This window comes from Cupressus sempervirens, chromosome 3, assembly GCF_028749045.1.
Source record: "Cupressus sempervirens isolate cs-2001-9-10 chromosome 3, ASM2874904v1, whole genome shotgun sequence".
NCBI lineage: Eukaryota > Viridiplantae > Streptophyta > Pinopsida > Cupressales > Cupressaceae > Cupressus > Cupressus sempervirens.
This window is the reverse complement of record NC_143120.1, coordinates 546,244,844-546,271,873: the sequence shown is the minus strand read 5'-3', so window position 1 is coordinate 546,271,873 and position 27,030 is coordinate 546,244,844. Positions and strand designations below refer to the sequence as shown.

The 27,030-nt window shown below is 35.5% G+C and overlaps 1 protein-coding gene across 1 annotated transcript in view; it reads left to right on the top strand.

Annotated features, from left to right (window-relative positions):
• Nucleotides 1-2,134: 2,134 nt before the first annotated feature.
• Nucleotides 2,135-27,030, top strand: part of LOC149567579 (nucleic acid binding protein) — a 101,101-nt gene continuing 76,205 nt past the window's right edge. The window contains exon 1 of the mRNA XM_089820819.1: nucleotides 2,135-2,600. Within this exon, the coding sequence (XP_089676945.1) occupies nucleotides 2,333-2,600 (268 nt within the window). The 5' untranslated portion in view covers nucleotides 2,135-2,332. The remainder of the gene's footprint in view (nucleotides 2,601-27,030) is intronic.

Here is a 27,030-nt window from a genome sequence, read left to right as displayed (position 1 = left end):
CTACTATCCAAACATGTATTGTTGATTATAACTAAGCAAAAGTAAACTATAGGTAGATTAAATCTCTAACTCTGTAGGCTCTTTACTTTCTGTTATTTGCTTTCTATAACCCCTTTGGTTCCATCGTATGACATTCACTCAACCTAGTTCAAGTGACCCATTGCCAAAATCCAATAAACAACAAATAATCATTGAAGTCTTCTCCCACCTTATTATAAACCTAGTCACCTCCTTATCCAACTTTGCTTATTCCTTGCACGATTGAGACTCGGTCTACATGACCTTGGGAGTTGAGAGTTCCTCTCTCTGCTCTTTCAAGTGATATTGGTTGAACATTCCAATCCAATGACAATTGTTACTCTGTTGGTAGTGCATGAAACAAAGTTCTATCAATGAACTCCACTACTTGATTCTTTGGAATACAATATTTTTGCAATATGCTTCAAAACTTGAAGCTTATAAGGATTACTGTGGGACAGTTTGTGTTTCTACAACATCATAGACAACAGTTACTATAATTTGATTAAATGGATGCTTTTTTCCTTTTTGGGGTGTATTTATAACAATTATATTATTTATTAACAAGATCTAAACACTTAATTTATGTAATGATATTAGAGCTGGGACTGAAACACACACACACACACACACACACACACACACACACACACACACATGCAAGTAGCTATAGTTATTTGTTAAAAAATGAGTCATAATTGGATGAATTTTGATAACTAAAAGTTGCTTGCCTTTGTATTTGTGATCTAAAACTAGAGAGATGATACAATCAAAGAAAGAATAAGAATGTAGTATATTTATAACGATGTTACAAATATATAGTACAACTATAATTTTAATGACAATGTTACAAATATTAGATAATGTTACAATGCTATTAAATGAATGTTCTCTTAGAACCTAACTTTATCCCAAACGTTCTAAAGATCATCATTTGAAATTCATTCTATTTACTAATATTTAAAGAAAATACAATTTAATATAAATTAAAAAACTCAAGTTTAAATTTAAGATTCAAAATCAAGATCCCAAATAAAACTAAATCCTAATGAATGAATGAGTGCGATTTTAATGACGTACACAATACCACAACAATCTATGGGACTGACAGAACGTGCTAAGCATATTCCATATTTCTTTCCATTTCCAATCTTCTGATATGGATATTAACCAATAAATCTGCCATTTGTTTGATCTTGTTAACCTCAAACAAACTATGCATGTGGACCGCCTTTTGTATAAATTGTGCACTCGGAGAGAAAATGCCATTATGTTTCAATAGCTCCCGTCCTACAAAACATGCATATCCTCTCCTCTCAAACCTCCTTGGGCCTCTTCCATATGTTCATCTCACACCTAAGGTGATGGGATCTAGTCCTCAACTGAGCCAAAAACAACCTTGCCTTACCTTTAATAGCAACCCCAAGGTACACTTTCTTGCTGTGATCCCCAGTTGGGTTGAATTCTTTAATGTAATAAACATTTTTTCTGCCAATGTTATTATTCCACATGGCACTTTGGAACTTTTCCCTAACAAATTTTTTATGCCCGCATTATCGTTCAGACACTCCCACACCTTGATATTCCATTCATCCACCCATTTAATGTTTTGCTTCATCCATGTTTTCTTCCTATGGTTAGGAACTTTTTCTTTCACAATTTTTGGCCACATATGGTCATGCATATTTTCTGTCCTTTTTAAGTAGCTAATTAATTGAATTAATGGTGAAGGCTCTAACAGAAAAGCTCCAACTTCTAACAAAAGAATTTCATAGGGAATAAAAGATTTGACTTTGAGATTGCTTGTGATTAAGTGCTTTTGAATTCTCTCTATTTACCTCCATGCAACCATAAAGAACCATCGACTTAACCAACAAACCAAAAAGAATCTTCTTAGTTTTGACAAATTTAAAAGAAGGATCATAAAGAATCATAAAGATTTATGTTGTCTATCTCCCATTCAAATTTATGTATACTACCTAATCAATGCATAAAAACAGCCAATCACCAAAAATTCCAAAAGCGCGAGGGGGGAAAAGGCACCGCAATGAATGATTTTGTCTTTTAAAGGAAATATTTTTATGTACAAAACGCGAATATGTTTTAAAGAAGTTTGTGACCCGCGGCTAAAAGCATAATGGTCCAATCGCTGTAGTCCTTTTCAGCCATTCATTCGCTACAGCAACCATGGAGCATTAGGCACCCAAGACACTGTCCTGACGAGAGAGGAGCAAACGGGGAGAGGTAGAAAGCAAGAAGCCTGCAGAGAAGTCTTTATTTATGGTGAGTATCAGAGCGTGAAGGAGAATTGGGCATGGCTGAGCTGGAGCAGCCAATAAAGAAGCGCAAGCGCTACGATGTCAACGATGTCGCGGCACCAGTCGGCAGCGGGAAAGTGCAGGGTCAGGAGGCAGTTGCTTTGCCTTCGGAGGAGGAGAAGGCCAAAAAGAGGAAAAGCAGAGATGAAATAGGCCACTTATACAATTCTTACCGAAGGATTAAGTACTGCGTTTCCCAGAAGGATTCGCGCCTGAAACCTGACCTAGAAAAAGCTTTTTTAGCCCTCCTCACTGCTGCAACCGGTAACTATCCGTGAAGCTTCTTTTCAATTTTGTTTTGCGTTTAATTTGAAAAAAATCCATGCCCAGTAACATTGGGCTCATATTAAGCGGCCTAGCTGTATTTGTTTTTGGTGAAAGTTACTGAAGGCTGGATTAGCATCTTGGTCTTGCTGCGTGCTCTTCACCAGCTGACTTCAATAGGGAATCATACGCAACTATCTCTCGTCCTACTGTAAAATTGAGCGTACGGCTCTCCTAGGCGTTGCCCATTTTGACGTGCCATGCCAAGTCAGTAATTTACCTTATTTCTACGCTTCGTTTTGTCCTCATAGGGATTCGGACATGACCCGCTACTTATGCTTTTTAAAAACTTCACGAGTTCATTCTTCAACTGAGTTTGAAGCGTTATTTCAACCAAGTTCAACAAAAACGTCTCCTAGGCTTTTGAACCTGGTGATGTTTATGCGCTTTACTACAAGAACTTATTCCTCACTTCTCAGTCATGTATTGCAATACGCCTTACTATGCGAGTTTGATATCATATTTGACTTAATTTGAACACTTAATCTTATCTAGGAATTTGAACATAGGCTGTGGTATAACGCTCTCTATGCGTCACCAAAATCAAGTGAGCTTACCCACCAAGTTTGAGGTGTTATCCTTTCTAATTACAACATTGTATCACGTCTCTCCTAGTCTGGAACCTGGCGATGTGCTGCTAAACCCCAACACTTTACTGCATGAATTCACCCCAACACTTTACTGCATGGATTCATTCTGTAGTTTTATGCATACCGATGTACTACACTGCGAGTTGAATGGAATATTTTACTTGATCCCAACAAGTTATCACATCTTTTAGAGATGTTAGTCTTGGGCACTATCATAAAATCCTCGATGCTTTGTGTATGAGCTTATCCAACAGTGTTGTTTATGGAGCAACGTCTAGTGAGGACTAGAACCCAAGGCTTACCATTTGACTTCATCCAGCAGTTACATGCTGTTATGCTGCGAGAAATTAAATCCAAGGCTTTGCTATGATTTTTTCGTGACTAGTCAACCTCATTCCATGGGCTTGTTCACTCACTCATGTTCATATGATCTTAGGGCTTACCTATGGAATTCTTCAGGCTTTACCACTTGCATCTATCTCATGGGCTTCTCTATTTTGCTATGTCAAGCAAGGTTTTAAATTCGCAATGCTTGACCATTTGAGCTTTCTCTGTTGCTTGTTCATTTATATTTTTTGAATATTTTTAAACAAATACCTGATCTTAACCTTCAGTTAACCCTCGTTGCCAAGATATAGTTATAATTAAACAGAAAATGTATAGAATACAAGTGACTATCCACACTTGTACATAAATCATTAATTCCCCTCTATTTAAGAAAGTGAGCTGTGCAAGAGATGCTTAGGGGACAGTGCTTAAAATAGCTCTCTCTCCAAGATAAGCTTTACTGTAGTGTTCAAACCAGAGAGTGGTTTGAGAGAATAGTGGAGAGAAAAGGGGAATCTATAAATGTGGATCGTACATAATGTTTTTGCTTCAAAGTCTTACAACCATACCAAACATCCCTTCTTAGCATTAAGTTGGAAAGAAGAGAAAGAGGAATGGCAACCGTATTAATGATATCTTACTTCATGATCAACAATGAATAACTAGAGGTTATTCAAGGAGTACTAACACTTGACAAATTTGAAGGTGTTGTAGTTTGATGAAGATTCTTGACTGCTTCAGAAAAAGGTGTCAAATAATCCATTTAAATGCTTCAAGTAATTAGTGACAGTTAGCTTGAAAGGTACAACATAAAACTGGAAATAATCACCAAATAAGAGTTGTGGGAACCCTTTTCAAAGAGTCGATAAGAGATCCATGATTTTTGGTTCAACATTGTAATTCTTAACTGGTCTCCCATATAGGGTCCATGAATACAAGAAGTATCGTGCAACCAAAGGTCAAAAGATCCTATGAGGACATGTCAAGTTGTAGATCCATTTTGGCAAACCACATCATAGGATGAGAAGGATGTTTGAGATAATTAAAAGCTCCAAATGACCAAATGTTGGGTAACCAGATGAATGCTGTCATGCGTTAGTGATATTAAAATCATATTCTATTGTACAAAAGAAAACAAAACTTGTTATCAATGGAAATTGCTACTATCTCAAGCAGCTAGCACAACAAGAATGTTTCCCGACAGTTAAACAAATACATGTGGGGATCAAAGAAAATTGCAGATGTTGTTAAGCATATGTGGGTAGGAATATTTGTGAGAAAATATATGTTGTAAATTGTAATGGTGAGTGAGATGGCCCATGGAATGGCTGAGATTGACTGGAGGCTGCATTGGAAGTGTCTCTCTTGCATGGATTACAGCCCCTGTTCCCCACTTATCTCTCCTGGATGGAAAATTTGCTTGGTCCCTCTTTCCTGTAATGTAGTTTTTAGAGGTTAATCAAAGGAAGTGCAATTCTCCCCCAAAGACTCACAAAAGCGTAGAAAACACATGATCACACTTAGGATAGAAGTCCATTTCTAGCTGGTCTAATGATTTCTGTGATTGGATCACCAATACTTGTGGCATTTATCAAGTTTTCCACCTTAATAACTTATTTGTCTATGAACATCCTTTTGTGTGATTCTTAAAAGGAACAAAAGTTACCATACAATGTCTAGAATCCCATGAAGTAGTAGGTTGGCCAACTTAGTCAAGAGTACATAGTAATCCACAATAAAGATGTCATCAAAACTTTTGCAGAAGTTGGAATAGTTGAAGAATGTGATTAATACATTTCAATTGGTTCTACCTGAAGAGACATTTTGCTTTTGAAAGTTGATGGTGCTGGGTTGAAAATTTAAGATGCAGGAACTGATTGGTTGCTTTGAATTTTTGGTTTCTCTTTAACAAAATGGACTATAACTTCTTGCAAGAATTGGATTGTTAAATACAACATATTGTTTCGCTATCGGAGAATAATATCTTCATTATGTCGGTCATCAACAGGTACAACATCAAGAGAAATGTTAGCAAATCTCTAGTATCACAAGCACACTGCTCAACTGGCTTATGATCTTAATGACTCGTTTGTCTAAGAATATCAGAACAAATCCTTTTTTGTGATTCTTAAATGGAACAAAAGGCATCATACAATGCTTAGAGTCACAGGAAGTTGTAGGTTGGCCAACTTCCTTGAGTACTTTGTAACTCAAAATAGAATATGTAATCAAAACTTGTGCGGAGTTCGGAGAATGGGAATTAATGCATTTCAATTGTGCAGATTCTACCTCAAGAGAGACATATTTCTTCCGAAAGATGATGGGAATAGCTTGAAAATTGATAATGCAGCAACTCTTAGTTCCTTTCAATTTTCTATTTTTTCTTCAACAAAAAGGTCTATACCTTCTTGCAAGAAGTGGGCTTTTTCATACAACATATCAAATTTTCATTGAAGAATAACATCTTCATTATGTTTGTCATCAACAAGTACAACACAACGAGAAATGTTTGCAAATCACTATTATCACAAGCACACTCTGCCTTGGGCTTGTCAGTTCCATTTTCCAGATTTGAAATCTCTTTTTCATACAGATCTAATTCTTTTTGCACAGTCTTTATACTCCTATATATTGTACACTGCATGTGATATAGACACAACATCGAATACTAGAAATATGGATTCCACTGTAATGATCCTTCATGCTGATAAGAAGCACCCTGAGATTATGAGGAAGCACAAGATGGATTTTGTGTGCAAGGCCTGCTGGTTTGATGAATATTTGTCTTTAGAGTCTTTCCCATTTGCACAAATGTTATTGGAGTTTTACAAAGACTTAGAGTTGTTCCAAGTTAATCAATGACGAGAATAATTGGAGGACGACAAACTTTGTAGACACCTAGTCAAGGAGTGTATAAAATTACAAATATGACTTTTGACCTTAAAGTTTGTCCAACACAAGGAGTAAACCTAAAAAATGAGTGGCTGTACTCAATTTGTACAGGATGGCCAAGACACAATATTTTTGAATTTCTAAGGGAAGCCATATTGTATAAGCTATAAAGCTTGATGAGAATTGCCATTCTAAAAGCTCTACCCGATTTCAAAGAGCAAAGAAAATGATACAATATTTAACACTAATGGGTCATGATGGAGCCCTAATTTGCAAAATTAGGACCTCCATTTTAAAAATAATGTTGGAGATTTGGTGAAATATAGTCATTGATGTTAGAGATGAAAAACTTAACCAATATCCATATTGGAGAAATATTATACAAACTGTCTGACATGAGAAGGAAATGCACACAAGTAGTAATAACATAAAGTGTATCAAGCATTTATATTAGAGAAATCACAGAAGACTGATTAAGACACCTGAACATTAGATTCAATTAAAATATATAACGGGAAATGATGTAATTTATATAAAATTCTTCAAATTACCATAATGATACTAATAAAATAGCTATGATATATTGGAACACGTGGTCATCATATGAACAAAAGTTTGAGGAAGCGTTTAAAGTTAAGAAGACACTATTGGAAATATAGATGGAGTAACTGAGGGGGGGGGGGTGTAAAATCAGTTACCACAAAAACAAATCCATAGATCCCTTAGATGTCTTAAAAACTTAGCTACTGTTGTCACTCGGTAGCCATACAGAAAAATGCTATAACTCAGTAAATGTATGTTAACTTATTAAGCATTCACAAAGATTTAACATGCATGCATAAAAGAAATAACCTCAACACAAGAGACACCAGATTTAACGTGGAAATCCAATATTTATTAAGCATTCACAAAGATTTAACATGCATGCATAAAAAAGAAAACCTCAACACAAGAGACACCAGATTTAACGTGGAAACCCGATATGGGAAAAACCACCAAGTAACTAGCTACCAATTTTCACTCTTTTGAAGTGAGCCCTGTTAGGAGCCAACCCTGGTAAAGGTTATAAAACACACTGTTAGGTGTGACTCTATTAGAGGATTTAAACACCCTGCTAGGAGTGGCCTTGCTAGAGGACTTTAGATTCTTAGAACAATTCAATAGAATTGTCCACCTTGTTAGAGGATTTACAAAAATGGTTGTTAAAACAACTCTGTTAAGAGATTTAGGAATCACTGCTACAATGATGAAAAAGTAACAATGAAGTGACCTGAATGAGATGCAACTGATCTTTGCTGTTACAGATCTCTGTTCTGCTTCACTAGATCCTCTCTTGATCGAATACACCTTTGCTGCTCCTCAAAGATATCTGATCCTTCTTCAAAATTTGCTCGCACTTTCCTCTTCACACAATTAACTTGCATGCTCGCTCATTCATTTATCATACTTTAGAATTCACAACTTGACCTTTTACTTATACCTTACAAATTGTCAAGTCGGCTCATTTGCAAGTTACAATTACCAACAATCATTACATCAGTCAGCTACAAACATTATATGAAACAATTAAACTTTATTTCCCAAAACAATAAAATCCTTCATTGGCCTACCCTGCTTCAGAAATGATTTCCAGTGTTAACCAACTGAAGCTCGGTAAACATTGAGAACTTTGCAAAATCCTTTGGAGACCGAGTGAACTCGGTAGACACTAACTTTCCTTTGCTGACCTTGTGAGCTTAGTAGATATTGACTTCCGCTACAAAAACCTTTGATGCCCGAGTGAGCTCAACAGAAATTGTTTCCATAGAGTAACTTCTAGAAATGCTCGGTAGAATCTGTAATTCGCTTTGCTAACCATTTGAGCTCAGTAGACTCTGTCTTTTGCTTTGCTGATGAACTGAGCTTAGTAGACTTTGACTGATAATTGATATGACATTTGTGCAACATCAAAGACAACACACAATTGAACAATTGTATCCAACAAACACAAGTCTCCAGTTTGCATGTTAAAGGCCACAATTTATATGCCTACAGATGATTCTTTTGATAAGGTGGACAACTATGAAATACATCGGTAGCGCATCATGAACCTGATCAATTAACTCTGAAATGAATTGAGGTATGCAGTAATATATCAAGAGAATTGATTTGTTTGAAGACTACAATCATGAACAACATATCCATGACACAACAACACAAAGGAATCAAATAAATATATTTGAAGACACATCAAGTCAATCTGAACATGAAACATATTTCTGAAGCATGAAGATAAAGAGGTAATACTTAAATCGATTGCAGTCATAAAGGAAGATGGAATCCAAAGGTGGGAAGTGAATGCAGAAACAAAGAAGCAGTTTGTTTATAATATGATGATTAAATAGTGATTAGAAAACAAATAATTTATGTCATATTTAGTGCCAGAAAATCAGAGAGCATATGCTGTAAGAGTGAGAAACTTGTATCAGATTATGGAGGCGTAGAGGTGTGAATATGCCAATCTTATTGATCTTCGCTGGAAAAGCATTAAGGGATGGCATTTAACTCTACAGCCTCAAATACTGGTGAAGGTAGGGAATAACAATATTGCCCGGTGTATAGATATTAGAACATCTTCGGAAATAATGTGCTTGTGGACCTAGTAAAATTAAAGAGCATTTCAAAGACAACCTGATGGAACTCTAAAATTTGGAGAGTCCCAAATACCATGGAAAAGACAGAATTTCCAGATCTTACTCACTACTTGTACTCAACCAGTATGTTTCAAGTATTAAAAGTCATGAGCAAGATAATTATAAGTGGTTCACGGAGAATTAAGGAAAGAACAAACAACAACAATCCATTAATGGCAAGAGGGACAATTCAATAGTTTGAGAGATAGTGGAGTTGGAACCAAATGTGTGATTTTGCATATAGCTCCATGCCGTTTTTCCTTGATAGCTCTAGGGCTTCAGTCCCTTCATATTATGGCCTTGACAATGGAATAATTCTTGAAGGAATTCCATCTCAAGAACAGTATTTGGTAGATTGTTGTACTGCTGCTGGAGTTCAGTGGCCTGGTCAAGATTGGAAGTTTTATTTGGCATTCTCACTCTTTCGCTCGATGGCTATCTTTGTAGGAGTTTATCATAGATGGTTGCAAGGAAATGTGTTTGGAGGAGAATATGTTAAATTCGAGGAAGTGTAGCAACATATTTTACAGATACAGCTTGGAAAAAAATAAGCAAAGATTCAATACTTCTAGACAAGCCATCGTCTTCTGTTGTTAGAAACACGGCATTGGAAACAAACAACTCTTCACAGCAGAAATTTATAGAAACTCAAGATATTCCTATCGGAGGGAATGGTTTTCTTCCTAATGCAAGAGTACAATAATTAAGAAGGAAGCTGCTTAGTTTTATGGAGCAACATATTTATCCGTTAAAAAAGATTTTGTTAGGCTTGCTCAATCAGATGAGCAGTGGACAATACACCCAGCAGAAGAAACATTAAAAGAAATGGCAAAGGATCAAGGTCTTTGGAACCTGTGGATACTTGTTGATGCTGCAAGGACGCAGAAGTTGTTTTCAAAGGATGACCACAATAGTTGGCTGTTTGGTGTTGGTCTCTCAAATCTTGAATATTCATACTTATGTGAGATTATGGAATTGTTACATGAAATTGATCGAGAAGACCCAACGAAGATGTAATAAAACTTGTCAATAGAAGGCACGGTTAGCAAGAGAGTCTCCACCGATACATGCATGTGACGATATATGTTGACTGAATTCTTCAGTGGGGAAATTATGTGTTATGTGCCACATCTCAATTATGGCGATTGCCACCTCTAATGGAACTCGCAAACCTTCACATCTTGGTTATTAGTGGCAAATAAGGATATATTCACGGGAAGAGGAAATAGGAGGCATCAACAAGATCTTTTGGTAAGTATCTCCCGTAAAGTGTTTATACTTACTTATAGTGCTCTGTGTATGTTTTGGCAGGTTATGCTCAGATGAGGGAGTCATTACGTGCGCAAAAGACTTCTTTGAAACCAAGCGGAGAACATCTTGTTTGAGGATTATATGAGAACTCAAGGACTGCCAACGTCTTTGTAATATGAAAACTGGAACACGATGATTCTGTGACAGGAACCAATGCATAAAAGAAAGAATGGAAGGCCACTCGCGAGGGATGAAGACAAATTTCTGGATGCCAATACGTCGAGAATCATAAAGCCAAAGCATGATTAAACTTCCTACGATACTTGAAGAATTTGAATGCGGAAAGATCACCATGAAATGATTGGAGGCTATGTGCGAATGAGGTTGAAACGATTGAGCACGAACTCGGATGTAGAGTAGTGGATGAATTGTTACCTGCGGGTACCAAAGTTTGGATGTGTATAAGGGAAAAGGCAGGAGATTATTTGCAAGCACGGTGAATATAAAGGTTATAGGGGCCCGATGAAGAAATATAATACATTAATTAAACTGCCGGCTAGGAAATGTTTATATTTTAAACATTTCATAAAGATTAGCGATTTGTCATTTGTTTTGAAAGGTTGTGACAATAGAATACGACTCTTCATAAGGACATAACCTTTCAAAACGTGACTTTTCATAGTCTATATATAATATAAGATGTAAATCAAACGAGACACATTGGATTTCCTGAAGATAGTTTGTCACTGTTCAACATATATATTTGGATTTTTTTTATAAAAAAAATCTCTTTAAAGGAGGAGTTGGATTTTTGAACTAAGCAAAGAAGATTGTAATTTTTTGAGCACCAAATCAGGCATTGTATGGATCGAACTATGCTGAATAGAGCATTAGAAGGTTGAGTGTCTTCAGTACAATTTGTCCAGCATTAAAATCAGTAAGGATTTTAATTGTTTTTAGAGTTGGAATACATGTAATTCGTCCTTTATGGTGCTGATCATTTATTTGTTTATAATTTACTAATTTGATAGGTACACTAAATTGTTTATTGTTATTCAGATTTGACAAATACAAATAGCATAGGATATAAATTCTTTCCTTTTATTTTTATCTATTGTGTCCGCATAATGGTTAAAGCATAATAGATTAATTTGAATACACAAAAATATAACAATTTGTGGCATCATAATTAGTAAATTTTTAGCAAAAGTTACATCATCAATGTCATAAAGTTGTATGTAAAAAATATATGTTTGACTCTATTACCCAATTAGAATTTGACACTAATCATAAATTTGTTCAAAATTATTGAATTGAATGCTAGCATTTCTCCATCTTCTTTCTTTAAGGATTTTGATTTAATAAATCGTTTTAACTTTTTCTTTCAGCAACACACAAATCTAATAAAAAGTAATCAAAGTTTGAAGATAAATAATCATTAATTGCAATCCAGATAATTTCCTTGATACTTGCTAGTTGAGAAATTTGTTTTTGTTGTAATCTGCTATAATACATCTTGCATCCGAGTTTTGGATTTGGGTAAACAAGCCTTGGTCTAGTAGAACCAAAAGCGTAGAGGATTTGATTCAATCCTGTCACATTGGCCAAAATCAGTTAGATACCCAGCATCTAGCAGGCAAGGCTCGTAGGTTTCTAACCAGCGATTTTGATAACCAACACAACCGACTACCATAAAGATCAATGAAAATAGATGTATCTCTGGCACATAGAAAACATGCAGCATGGGTCAATGTAGGAAGTTAAACAAGAAGGCATGATAATAAATGTTTGGTAGTGGAGTGTCTAAAGTGTTTGGAGTGATCTTTAGTTTGTGACTATGATGTAGGCGAATTCTATATAATTGGTGAATACTTCCAGTTATCAAACCATGTGACACATGTAGGTTATCGATGGAATGGTTGAAAGGCTCCCATCATGCTAAAACTTATTGCAAAACATGGAATTCTTTTGACATTGCAAGGAGATATTTGAAGTGAACATATTGGAGTTTGTATAACCTGGAGATGATCTTTAAGCACATGTTGCACACGTACATGATTTAGCATAAATGAACAAAAAATGTTGAAGATGTTCTTGCAAGATAGAGTACTGGTATGGCACAATTCATATTAAATGTGGACACTTGAATGACTAAAGTGACAGGATCACTAAATAACTAAAGACGGTAGGGATTTTTCTTCACAAACGTTATGATTCTAGTAGTGTCTAAAATTGTTCCCGTTCGATTAATTGTAAATGTTTAGTGGCTCGAACAATTTTTTTTGGCAAAAACTATATAATAAAGTCTTGCTTGACATTGCAGTTTATTAGAATCATTGTTTTAAGATAAAATCATATTTGGTAATAGTCACTTTTGACTAATTTTTTGTTATTATGGAATGATGTGTTGCTAGGGACACATTTTTTAACTTTTTGGTCACTTATAAATATAAGTGCCACAATAACAAGACAATAAAAAATAACGAGACATATATTTAGAGAAGAGAAAAGAAAAGTATTCGCTTGCAAGGAAAGCTATCGAATAAAAGCTCCTTTTGTTTATTTTTGAGGCGAAGAGATTCCAACTAAAATGTGATTTGTCCTTTATGATCAATAAATAAGTTATTGGATTATTCCAGCAAGGCTTTATTTTTTGCATTGGGCATCTGTGACCCCAGCTAATTGGACTCCTTACCCAAGAAGTTAAATATCTTTTAGCTAGCATAGAATTGCATATAAAAAGTATTTGTTGTAGGGCTCAGAAGTAATTCATGATATGTTTGATCAAATATTGTCTCATAGAGTTGTACGTAATAATTTAACCATTTCAAGCAAGCACATAAATTCATATCGATCGAGTTCGAGAACCTTGCTGTCATATCCTCATTTTAAGATAGAATTTTAATAATAATTAGATAATACAATGTTATTAAATAAATAAATATAATAAAGTTATATTAAAACTAATTCTAAAATATAAAAATAGGAAATAATAATGATTTAATCTTTATTATCAATGAAATAATATTTAGTATGATATTTTAAATAATTAGAAAATAATAAAATTACAATGCATATATAAAGAAATAAAATTAAATACAAAAGACAATATTGTAGAAAGTGTGTTAACTTTCTAAATAGAATTTATTAATAAATAGTAATAAACACAAATAAGTAAGTAAATAAATAATATAACATAATATAATATAAATCAACTAAATTTAATGAAAAGTCAAGAGATATTTAATAAATAGACACGACTTTTTGAAATTAAGATATAAAAGGGAGGAGAGTTTATTTTAGAGAGGGGGAAAAAAGAAGAAGAGAAGATAGGAGTTCAAAAAGGAAAATTGGAAGAGGAAAGTAATATGAAAAAAATAGGGAAGTGGTCTTCTAAAAAGGTATCAATGATATTGAAAGGATGTGAACCCTCGAAAGGATCATAATTATGAATAGTTGTGACTCATCAAAAATATTATAATTATAAAGTATTGAGACTTTTCCAAAGTATTTTAGTTATGAAGTGCTGTGACTTTTTGAAAGGATTATAACTATGAGTGTTGTGACTTTTCAAAGGATTTGTATTATGAAAGTTTCTGACGCTTGGGAAAGAAGAAACAAAATAAAACATTTTATCCTTATAATAAGAAAAGGAAGAATTTTAAAAAGTAAATATAGAACTGAGATAATCTAGAAGGAATAATTCATTGAAGGGTCGACTATGGATAGAGCCACATGGACCAAGCAAAGAGGAAGGTAAGAAAGGTATGTTTGTGAATTATATTTGTTTAATTATGTTTATGAATTTATTTATTTTAATGAATCATACTTGTGGATAATTTATACATATACATATGTATATGTAAAGGTGGAATTCAAAACGGATAATACACATAACTTAATGGTTAATGGTGTCCCTTTTTAGATTAATAAATAATCTTAATGTTCATCAAAGGTTACTTGGTCAATGAAATCTTTTATGGGTAGAAGATTTGATCATAATTTCTATAGTGGCAGTATCGGAGATGAGCGTAGCCTCCCATTTGGCTGACACGATGAAGTAGATCACAAAGTCTTAGTGTCAGTATTAGAGATGGGTATAACTACCCATTTGGTTGACATAATAGAGATGGACATATAGTGTTGGTACCAGAGATGGGTGGAATGCCCATTTGGCCAAACACTACCTAAAAGGATATGACCTCTATAATGTTGGTATGCGAGAAATTTTATCTCCATCTGACCAACATGCTTGAGGAAATATAATAGTAAGAATATTCTAATGGCGTCAACAAATGCATATGTGAGCCTTAAGAGGTGCACTCTAGAAAAGACACATGAATAACTAAGGGTTAGGAAACTCATCTAGAGACATTTTTAAGGTTTGGGTTTAGGCTAGAGGGTAGGAAAGTATACTAAGATTTGTTATTATTAAGATCCTAACTTTTTCTTTTGCAGGTTTTGCCAACTCTAGTAGTAGGGACATTACACTTGCCAGTCGGAGAATTCGTAAAGTTTAAATATATAAAGCCTTTGAACCAGGTGATCAGTTTCAGAGTGAAGGTTTACCCGCCTAGGTGTAGCGAAGCCTGAAGGGCAGGGGAATCAAGAAGTATTACTGTTTGTTGGCCAGAACTGATTGTGGAATCCTGTTGGAGAATTGGCAAGCTCTTGAATTTCCAATCTGCGGTTTGGGAACCAACAGGTCATACAATAAATTGGCAGAAATCTCTTGAGTCTACTTTTGCATGAAACAGAAATTATAAACAAATACCAGTATGAAAATGTTAGCAAAGGAACTGTTCATAAAGGTGTACCTGATCTAACCCTGTCTTTGTACATACCAAAAAAAGCTAACATGAAAGAACACGAACTGAATATGGTTATATAAAGTGGATTGATTACTTTTCAGACTGCATCTCCCCTTTTGTCTTGAAAACTCAAAATGTTCTGCTGTAGTTAGTCCAAAAACAAAAATATGGGTATCCAAAAAATCAGCTGTGACTCCAAACTTTCATTACTGGTAGAAATCAAACAGATGAGTCAGGCAAAAAGAGCCCATTGTTACAATGTCGGTATGTAATGCCTTTGCCTAAAGATTGCAAATCTGTTGCCCAAACTCGCTTAAAGGGTTCACATCTAGAAAAACTGAGCGCTTCAGCAATAATTTCAGTTCCTTTTGTTAGCATCAGAAATGTCTCTTGAGATAGAGCAAGTTCTAGGGAAAGCAGTCTGAAGAATGCAGACTGGTCCACAATGCTTGAAACAATAGCAAAAATCTTCATTAATGTTCCTTGATCAATAGAAACACCAAAACAATTGATTTTGACTGTTGATGAGCAATCATTTGCTCCTCAAGACTCAAAAACTGATCTGTACTTTGCTGCAGCAAGCTCTGCGCTGAGTTGCTCCATTAAAGCCCAGGTTGTCTCCTGCATGTATGAGGATTGAGTTTTTTCTGCACCAAATCAAATCCAAGCCATTAAATTACAACCTCAATCACTATATTAAATTTAGGTTTGTAAATTAAAATAGCAAAACCAAGGAATTTTTTAATGCATAGAACTCACCATATAGCTATTTTTCATTTCTACCCCCAAATTCTCTCTATTGGGACTCTTTAAAAGTATCCAATAACCCCATATCTGATAGATTTTTCCTAATCTTCAAACAATATGCTTTGAGTTAAATACTTTAATTCTTTAAGATGGACATATTGCACTATTGTGTATAAAAATTTGGGCACCTGTCTCCCTAGTTTATCAGATTTTTTTTTTCATGCGTGCTCCATTTCAACATCACTCTTTAACAATTAGATGTTGACAGGAAATGTGGACATTGAATCTGAACATCAAGAAAAACATTAGTGACCAAATCACAACAAAAAATCGCACAAAGGATAAAATCTTACAATCACTCTAAAATTTGATTTACGACATTGAAAAATTTGCTAGGCTACCACTCTTCTTTGTAGTCATTTCTTAAAGTATGCCCTGAACTAAACCTTTTCTAAGTCTTGTGTGTTTTACACATTTGGCAGCAATAATCAAGCGCTGTTAAATTATGTATGCAACAGTATATAAGCATTTGAGGCTAAATAGAGAGGAACTCCAAGCCCCAAAGTCACTTGGGGCTATGAAGTATTGAGACAAGTTGGAACTCAATGTGCTGGAAGCTTTCATTTTCAAGTTGCTCCTGTAGAGCTACAAATCCAACTGGATGAGCTATGTGGCTGTTAAACTCATGCTGCAGTCTAAATATGGCAAGTGAGGTGACTATATGAGGTCGTTTTTTCTTGCTACAATTCAATAAAGCAAATGGCATCTAGTAAATAAAACATGTGATGGAGTGCATTTTGACAAAAAGAATGCTTCCCAAAGTTGTTAGTTGCTGAAGCTAAGTCCATCACAGCTTCACTAGATAAAATATGCAAAGATCATAGGGCAAGACATTTTGTAAATGTAGCCACCCTTTGCTTATCATACTGTTGAGTCCACACTAAATTATTTGTACTGCTTTTGCAAGTGCTTGGACTCAGTTATCCCTCATAGCTTCACAATCAAGTAATATTATGTATTCATACGAAGAACTGCCAAACATCAATAATTAAATGCATCGAAATTGCTTTAAACTATCTTGAGGCTATGGTGAGGCATCTAAAACATTTTCGGAACTGCCAAATCCAGTTGAAGAGAAATTCCTGATCCATGTACAGCCACATGCGTTTCAGCTATTGTGAATTGCAGTGCTGTTCAAATAAATTTTGATGTCATGGCATAATTGGAAAATGAACAACTCGATCAAAGGACAAAGGGGATTATTGCCTTTCCCTGTCATGCTCTCATCAGCAAATGAAAGGTGTAAATGAATGAAAGATCCACAAAAGTAGAGGATGACCACCCGTGAAGTCATAACCCTCAATCATTTCTACCCGTAAAGAGAGTCACAATCTCTTACATTTACCACCCCTCGGAAAAGTCACAACCCTTCATCGTTTCTACCATTAGATAATCACAGCCTTTCATAATGACCACTCTTTGGAAGAGTTGTAACCCTTCATCATTGCTGCCATTTGATAGTCACTTGTAGTTTCTTCCAATTCCTTTCTTCTTCCATCAATCCTTTTCCTTAATTCCCATGCTTCCCTCTTCCTTCTTTCCTCTATATCCTTTCAAATGAACTCTCCACCCTTCTACATCTTGTGTTCAGGGAGTTTTGCGAATCTTCTTTACATATCTGTCAACCTTTCTATTAAGATAATATCTTATACTTTCTATAATAGTCAACTACTTGTCTGTAGTCTGTCTTTCAGTCTAGATAGGAATGTTTCCTATCCTGTCTCTTTTTTCTTCGGTCTAGATAGGAATGTTTCCTATCCTGTCTCTAGTTTTGTTGCTAATTCCGTCTTCAGTCTACGTTGTTTCTTTTAGAAACAACGTCCTTGTAATTCTTTATAAGGAACACATTTGTTCCTCTATTTATCAATGAATCATCCGGAAATCCGTTAATCTGCCAACTCTTCTTGAATCTTGTAACATGGTATTAGAGCCAATACTTGAATTTCTTTGAAAAATTTATAATTTCTTTGTGAAATTATTTGTTTAAATTTTTTCAAAATTTTTTCTATTGAATTTCTCTAAAACCCGCTTAGGGTTTTCAGCCTAGAGAAATTCCCGAACTCAGGTCTGCCTGTGTTTGTTCAACACACTCTAGCCCCATTCGTCCATGCACATCGATCCTTGAAGAAAAATCTGCCATTTTTTTCAAGAAATCTGAAGTTTTTTCAAGCTTTTTTCAGCTAGGGCCGTTTTTTTTCGAAACCCTAATTTTTGGGGTCGAAAAAATATTTTGTTTGCAGATTCTTGGTGGGTTTTTCGAGAACTCAATTGGGTTGTCGTCCGTTTTTTCTGGGTGCCTCGATTTTTGAGCCAGCGGATCCAGAAAACGATAGCAGATTCCTTCTGGGTTTTTCGAGCTCTCTTTTGGGTCATTCTCTGATTCTTTTGTGTCTTCCGTATTTTTGCCTCGAAGAACATGCCTTTACAGATTTTCACAGTTTTCATTGAAAAAACGTGCCATGGCATCTCTGACAAATATTCTGCTCGAGCATAATTCCAAATTCAATGCTCGCAATTATGGAACCTGGAAGCAGCGCATCATCGCAATTGAATATTGAAACACCGTTAAGCAGCGTCCGACTTCTCCGCTTCCTGATCAAGGCGAAGCTGCATTTTTCGCCTTCTAAATTTGTTTCTGTTTTTATGGGTTTGTTGATTTTCTCCTCAAAAACCATTTCAAGTCTGTAATACGCAAGGTTGCGTGAGATTCTGGGTTTGGTGGTTTTCTCCTCAAAAATCATTTCAAGTTGTCTATAATACGCAAGGTTGCGTGAGATTCTGGGTTTGTCGATTTTCTCCTCAAAAATCATCTCAAGTTGTCTGTAATACGCAAGGTTGTGTGAGATTCTGGGTTTGTTGATTTTCTCCTCAAAAATCATTTCAAGTTGTCTGTAATACGCAAGGTTGTGTGAGATTCTGGGTTTTATTGTTTTTTCCACAAAAACGAAGTTTTGTAAATGCAACCTATTTTGAGTCATAGCACTCTTTTGGCAAAGCTTCTTGGTTTCAACATTCTGTAGATCTAGGGAGGGTCTCAATTATCCCAGAATGTTCCGACATTCGTACGTTGACCATTAAGGGAGGGTATTAAGATAATATCTTATACTTTCTATAATAGTCAACTACTTGTCTGTAGTCTGTCTTTCAGTCTAGATAGGAATGTTTCCTATCCTATCTCTTTTTTCTTCGGTCTAGATAGGAATGTTTCCTATCCTGTCTCTAGTTTTGTTGCTAATTCCGTCTTCAGTCTACGTTGTTTCTTTTAGAAACAATGTCTTTGTAATTCTTTATAAGGAACGCATTTGTTCCTTTGTTTATCAATGAATCATCCGGAAATCCGTTAATCTGCCAACTCTTCTTGAATCTTGTAACACTTTCATTAAACTTAATTAACTTGTAATTATAGTATCTTATATATATTTTTGCTTGATAAAGAGCTTAATTTATTTATTATAGTATATATTTTACATCAAGTATCACAGTTAGGAAGTTTGAAACTGCCATCACAAAAAGAACATTTTGTAGACCCCCAAAACCAAAATCCACCTATGGCTACCCTTATAAATTATAATGTTGGCTATCAGCATCCTTTTATCTTCGAAAAAACAGATTTGTGTCTCAACGCCCAGTAACAAAATTGGGATCGACCACCATACAAAGTTTCTAGAATATTCAAAAAACAAACAAAAAACCAAATTGGACTCCACACTTGTTTTGTAGATGCCACATTCCTCCATTTGCTCGCCTTGACCACCACCTCGTTGTGTAGCTCGCCCTTGTCCCCTATGGCCCGATCTCGGTCTAATCCTCCTATGTTGCACCACTCCTTGGCCGGCTCGTAGAATTGTCCAATACTCTACAATCTGGTGTGTGAGTGGTTTTGTCAAAGTTTTTCTTGTCCAAACTAGAGGAAATCACAATCACATGTGGCACATTACTCTCCACATGTCGTTGGCTTTGGTTTTCCTTGCAACTCTATTTTAAGCAACGTGGTAGAACAAAAAGGGTGGAAATGAACACGGTACCTCGGGATATGCTCTTTGGGTATGAAATCCAATCCCTAGTTTCCTGATGCGGAGGAATGTTTCAAGATTTTGCCTCCACTCTTCATGTTCACACCTTGTCACCACTTTGTAGGCCATCGCAATTTTGTAGAATTCAAGTCAAGTGAAGTTGTTCAACCTTCAGTGGCTTGGCCAAATCAACAACTAACAATGTGACTTTGGTCTCCACTTCATTATTGGTCCCATCCTCCAATCTTTTGGATTCAATAGCAAAGATGTGCCCTGCACTATCTCTTGCAACACAACTAGCTCTAGAAGGGTTCGAGTTTTCCTTTGATGCGCCATCAAATTTTACTTTCACCCACTCATCTGGAGGGGACATCCAAACAACATCATCCCTTTTTTGTCGAAACGGATCAACCCGAGAGAGCCCTTTAACGAGTCTATACTTCTAAAGGTTCCAAATCCTTTGTAAAATAGCGTCAACTCGCTTAAACGACGACTTACATGGATGTTTCAATGAACATGCTGTATTGATAAACTTTGATATACTACTTCCAATTTGTAAGCACAATTGCTCAATTGATTCCTTCTTACCTTGAAAGATTCGTTCCTTCGATACCTTCTAGATGATAGTTGAAGGGCAAATTTTCCAAATACTAGAGAAAGCTGATCTATATTGGGGATATTCCATGTCTGGAAAATTTGCTCTTCTAGGAAAGCACACTGCATACCTAGCATGCTCAAAACAAATTTCCAACATGTTCTGGTAGTCTTGCAATGTAGGTCTCATCCTCATCTCTGCATACTACACATTCAAACAAAACATAATATCCAAACCTCATCAAATGTTTCCATGTCAGAATTCTTCCTTTGCATGCAAGCCGGGCAAAGGTTACCGATTTTGGTAGGCAGCGCCTATATCAAAATAGGAGAGTTCGTTCATGTGCATCTCGTTAAACATTTTCAGACAACTTATATTCAAGTATGACTAAATATTCTCTGTATTTGGATCCACACGAAACAAGTTCATCCTTCTCCCTTGTCAAAAAAATCTCTTACATTCTATAATTCTGCTCAACTCTGCTCTTTCATCTGCTTCTAAATTGATATACACCCCTACTTTCCATTGCCATCCACCACCTTCCAACTTGACAATGTAATCAGAACATTACATCACCATCTAGCAATGGTTTTGTCTTGTAACATAGCATGCGAGCACCCTTTGTAAGCCACAAGGAAACCCTCAAAGTAGTCATCCCAGGAGTTTTCCTTCTCCCAATCACATAATCTCCAAGTAAGGTGATCAGTAATCAAATATCTACATGACACAATAAAGTTCCAAATTGACGAACCCTTAGATGGGTTGGCTACAGTCAAAATTCTATCTCCTTCACTGTTGTCCAAATATTTATAACTAATAATCTTGGTCTCTCTCTACTGTGGATTTCTATACATCATCCAAATGAGTTTTGGTCCCATGAAGTTGCTCATGAGATTCCATCTTCTGATTACATCTTTTGGCTTGAACAAAGGAATGAAAGAATTTGTTGTTCCCATTGCCCGCTGTCAACCAACATTCTCGAGACTTCTGCCACAACAACAACTCCTTGCGAGCAAGGATTTTAGATAGTTTCTTCAAGAGCTCTTTCTCCTCATGGAAATCAACATTCGTCATACCATGCTCAATCACCTTGGAATTTAGAGTTTCCAGTTGTTTCCCAGTTGTTTCCTTTTCTGCAAAAATATTTTTGAAGTGAGTTTACTCCAATCTTTCAACTGGAATTTAATGTGCTGAAGTTTTTTGGAGAAGCAGAAAGCTATGGTGCCGAAAACAAGAGGCGCTTCCTTCCACCATTGACACACTACGATGAAAAGATTTGGATCCTGTAACCACATCGATTCGAACTTGAATGGGGATCGAATGGGTGTAATGTCACCTTGGCAGTGAAGTACAATAGGATAATGATTTGATCCAGAGAAAGGTTGTGTTGAGTTCTCGAATATGAGAGAACTGTTCTCCCAGGTACCAACAAGAAAACATCTATTCAGTTTCTCAGCAATATTGGTGAACCCTTGTCTCCTATTAGTCCAAGTAAAATTGCAATCCTTTGGTACAATCTCTTCCATTGTATTTTTGAAAATAAAACTCTAAAAATCATTTTGAACTGCAGTCAATGGTAATGTTCCTCCTTTCTTATCAGAGGAGCTGGTGGCATTGATATCACCTTCTAATATAATCAAGTGCTTCTCCAACATCTGAAGTTGTAGGCTAATTTGGGCCCATAAAATCTCTCTTTCGTATTGTGGTCATTGGCACATAAATATTCACCAGAAAAAAATTACATAAATATTCACCAGAAAAAAATAAAATGTTCACATCAAAGATTCAAACTGTAAAAGCTGCCAATTGGTATCTTTTTGGGTTTCAAAATCTCTGAAATTCTGAGGATTCCAAGGACAGTTAGCCCCCCAGAAGCTCCTGTAGCACTGACATATTCTTTCTCATCTTTTCCATCCACGAAGCAAACTTATAAATTCATCATGACTCAGCTTAGTCTCCCGTAACATCACGCTATCCATTCTTTTTCCTGATCAGTGTAAAGTTCTGCAAATTCTTGAGTCTTGAATCAGACTTATAGTTCAGTTTGGTGTTGCTGAGAATGATCTTTTAAACAATATGTATATTCAGATTTATTGAGGCAGATATCACTAATGTTTACTGCAGGTCCAGTCCTCTAAACTCGATCTTGTGTGATTGAGAATATCTCTGCTGTGTATTCGTGGGAAGGAGAATGCTTGGAAGATCAGACTGCTGTGTGTATGTGTGTCCTCCAAACTACATTCTCAACCCATATATATATCCTTCTAGAGGGTATGTCCCTCAAGGGACATAACCCTAATTAATTATGACTAACTAAGTTTAACCAAGAACAAATAAGGTATTTGTCTATAAATCGCCAGCACCTTTAGAGAAAATATATATTAATTTGAATGCCATTCATTAGGATTATATGTATAGAAGAGTAGGTATGGTCTGTACCATCAAACCTGTAGGTTATCTAGGTTAGATTCTTAACGCTCCCTCTTGACCTGATAATCCTATAGAGAGATATCATATCTAGCAACATCAATACAGATGTTTAAGCAAGAATTAATACTCTATATCTGTCTGTCTCTTCTTAGTATGTAGTATCATGTCTGTCTCTTCTTAGTATGTAGTATCATAGAACACATGATACAAAGTCATATTACTGAACCTGTGATATGACAAATCACTGCTACTAGTGATAAGACACATGTTGTGACTCATAGAAACTGGTATTTCTATATCACAATGAGATCTTGAGTTTAAGATCTACCAGAATACAGGATAAACTTAGAGAATTCTAAAATTCTTCCTTTATCCAATTTGTGACCCATGAACATAGCAATGTCAATGTCACAAGACGATCTAAAACTCATTTGGATCTTACAGTAAAATCTACTGTTTAGTACATTATCTAAGAGATCGTCATCTCTCATAATGCCTTTTACACAAGTATTCATTATTTCAGAGATCGTCACCTCTTTAAATAATGATTACACATGGTGGAGCCCATAATAGTCAATAGCCTAACAAAAATAAAATTATTTTATTAATAATCAAAAGAGTACAAATGAATTACAACTCAACCATACCAAGTCTCTTCCTGAAATGTTCTATCTTTACCCTAGATAGAGGTTTGGTGAGTATGTCTGCTGTCTGATCTGTAGTACAAATGTATTCCAATTTTACAGAATTCCTATCTACCATATCTCTTCCATAACGGTAAGGAATTTCAATATGCTTGGATCTGTCATGGAAAACTGGATTCACCGAGAGCTTGATGGAACTTTGATTATCACAATGAATAATAGTAGGATTCAAGGCTTGCCCAAATAATCCCACAAGTAACTTCCTTAGCCATACTGCTTCTCGAGAGGCTATCGTTGTTGCAATGTATTCGGCTTCTGTGGAGCTCTGAGCTATTGAAGACTGCTTTCTGCATATCCATGAAATCATAGCTGATCCTAAACTGAAACAACATCCTGAAGTGCTTTTCCTGTCTTTAACACTTCCACCCCAATCTGAATCGGTGAATTAATGCAAATCTAAAGCAACTTTCTCATATTTGAGTCCATAATTAAGAGTGCCTTGTAAGTATCTCATAATGTGTTTAACAACAACTAGGTGAATCTCCTTAGGTTCACACATAAACTGACTTAAGCCATGAACAACATAGCAAATATCAGGCCTTGTATTTACTAGGTACATAAGGGACCCAATCCTCTGTCTGTAGAGAGTAGAATCTATTGGAGGTGATTCTGCAGCTGCTTCTTTAAGTTTATGCAAATTGGTCTTCATTGGAGAGGACATAGACTTGCAATTCCACATTCCAAATTTCTTCAAAATATCTCAAGTGTACTTTCCTTGATTAAGTATGATACTATTAGAATTCTGTCGTACATCCAATCCTAGGAAGTAATGGAGAAGCCCCAAGTCTTTCATCTCGAATTCTCTAGTTAGATCTTTCTTGCACTGATCTATAAGATGATCATCACCTGTGATTAATAAATCATCAACATACAATATTAGTATTACCATATCATCTTTATCTCTTTTATAATATAAATTTGGATCGGCTTCATTCTTGGAGAATAAGCCGGTGAGATATTTATCAATCCTTTCATACTAGGCCCTGGGAGCCTATTTAAGCTCATAGAGATTTTTCTTGAGCCTGCAAACAAAAGCGTTAGGATCATGGGTTTCAAATCCTTTTGGTTGCTCTAGATAGACTTCTTTTGAAATCTTTCCATTTAGAAACGCTGTCTTTACATCCATCTGATGTACCTTCCATCCCTTAGATGCGACAATTGCTAAGACAACTCGTACGGAAGTATATCTGGCAACAGGAGCAAAAGTTTCTTCATAATCAATCACTTCTTTCTGAGAAAAACCTCTGGCTACAAATTTGGCTTTATATTTCTCAATACTTCCATCAACAACATGTTTTATTTTGAATATCCATTTGGAAGAAACAACAGATTTTCCTTTTGGTCTTGGAACTATTTCCCAAACAACATTTTTCATAATTGATTGGTATTCTTCTGTCATAGCTTCTTTCCAGGTTGGATGTTTAATAGCATTAGAAGGATTGGATGGCTCTGTTTTGGATAAATCAATCATATTTGCTGTGTAACCAGAGAATCTTTTAGGTCTTTTACTTTTTTTGACTGATCCTGAAGGTGCAGCAAATTCTTGAGCTGCTTCAACTGTTTTATGGCCCAAAGTAGCCTTTTCTTTGAATTTTCCTCAAGGTTCATATTTTCATTTTCGACCTCTTCTAGGTTCTCCCTCTGGGATTCAGAGTCACTAATTCTTTCAGAACTTGATAAAGGAGAAGGTACATTGGAACTTATGGCTCTTTTGAATGCAAGATCTTCCTCAAAGATTACATCTCTGCTAAGTTCAATAGTTTTTGGTCCAAGTATGAAAATTCTATATGCTTTAGAAGTTCCACTATACCCTACAAGGATACCTTTCCTCCCAGATGGTTCTAATTTGGTTCTCTTTTCTTTTGGAACATGAATGTATACAGGACATCCAAAACTTCTGAGATGACTTATATTGGGTTTTACTTTAGTAAATACTTCTTCAAGGGTTTTATCTTTAAGAATGGAGTGAGGGCTTTTGTTTTGAATATATACAGCAGTACAAGAGGCTTCTGCCCAAAGATAGTATTTTAGATTTTGGTAAAAAATCATAGCGCTAACAGCTTCTATAATTGTCCTATTCTCTCTTTCAGATACCTCGTTTTGTTCGGGGTTATAAGGAACATTGTACTTCCTCTTGATCCCTGATTCTTTACAAAACCTTTCAAACAAGTTTGAGGTATATTCTCCTCTATTATCTGTTGTAAGGGCTTTAATTTTATGTCCTGAAAAATTTTCAGTTAATGCTTTGAATTGTTTAAATCTTTGTAGGATTTCTTTTGATCCTTTGCACTTTAAAAATAAATCCATGTTTTCCTAGAGAAGTCATCTATGAACAAGATATAATACCAGAATCTTCCAAGTGAGGGAACGGACATAGGTCCACATAAATTTGAATGAATTAATTCTAGTACATTATTTGTTTTTCTAGTACTATCATGAAAACGACTTTTAATACTTTTACCTAGAGCACACCTTTTGCAAATACTAGGGTGATCTTTATTTAATTTTGGTAATTTGGTAACCATCTTTTCCATAGTCGATAAGGTTTTAAAGTTTAAATGCCCTAATCTTCTGTGCCATATTTCATTTGAATCTTCAGCTTCATGAACTAGGGCTTGAATGGATTGACTGGATTTTGTATTCAATTCATACAAATATCCCTTGCTTTGACCAATTAATTTAGCTTTCTTGATGGAAGAGTTCTTAGCCCAAGTTAATACTTTGCCATCCACGAATGCAACATTGTGTTGATATCCTCCAAGTGCTGTAATAGAGATTAGGTTTCTTTTAATCCCTGGTACATAGAGTACACCTTTAAGAAGAAGAATATTTCTTGTTTTTAGTTTCAAAGTGCAGCTTCCAATTCCTTCAACTGAGTGTGCAGAGTTATCACCAATAGTAACTTCACCGTTAACTTTCTCTGATAAGGAATCTAGAGTTTCTTTGTATCTCGTTATATGTCTGGAAGATCCACTATCAATTACCCATGCCTTATTTGAGATTTCATTTGATAGAGAGGAATACAAAACACGGTTCTTAGGATCATAAGTGTCTTCTTCTCTACTAACATTTGTACAATTTGCCTGTTGTTTGGAATTTTCTGGATAATTAGAGCTATAGTGTCCAAATTTTTCACATTTGAAACACTTCATTTTAGAAAGATCTTTCTTGGGCTTTCTGTTCTTCTGATTTCCTCTTTTCTTCTTGAAGTGCTTTTTCTTGCCTTTATAGGAGTTTGCATTAAGAACGTGAAGTTCTTCATCTTCACTTTTGGTTTT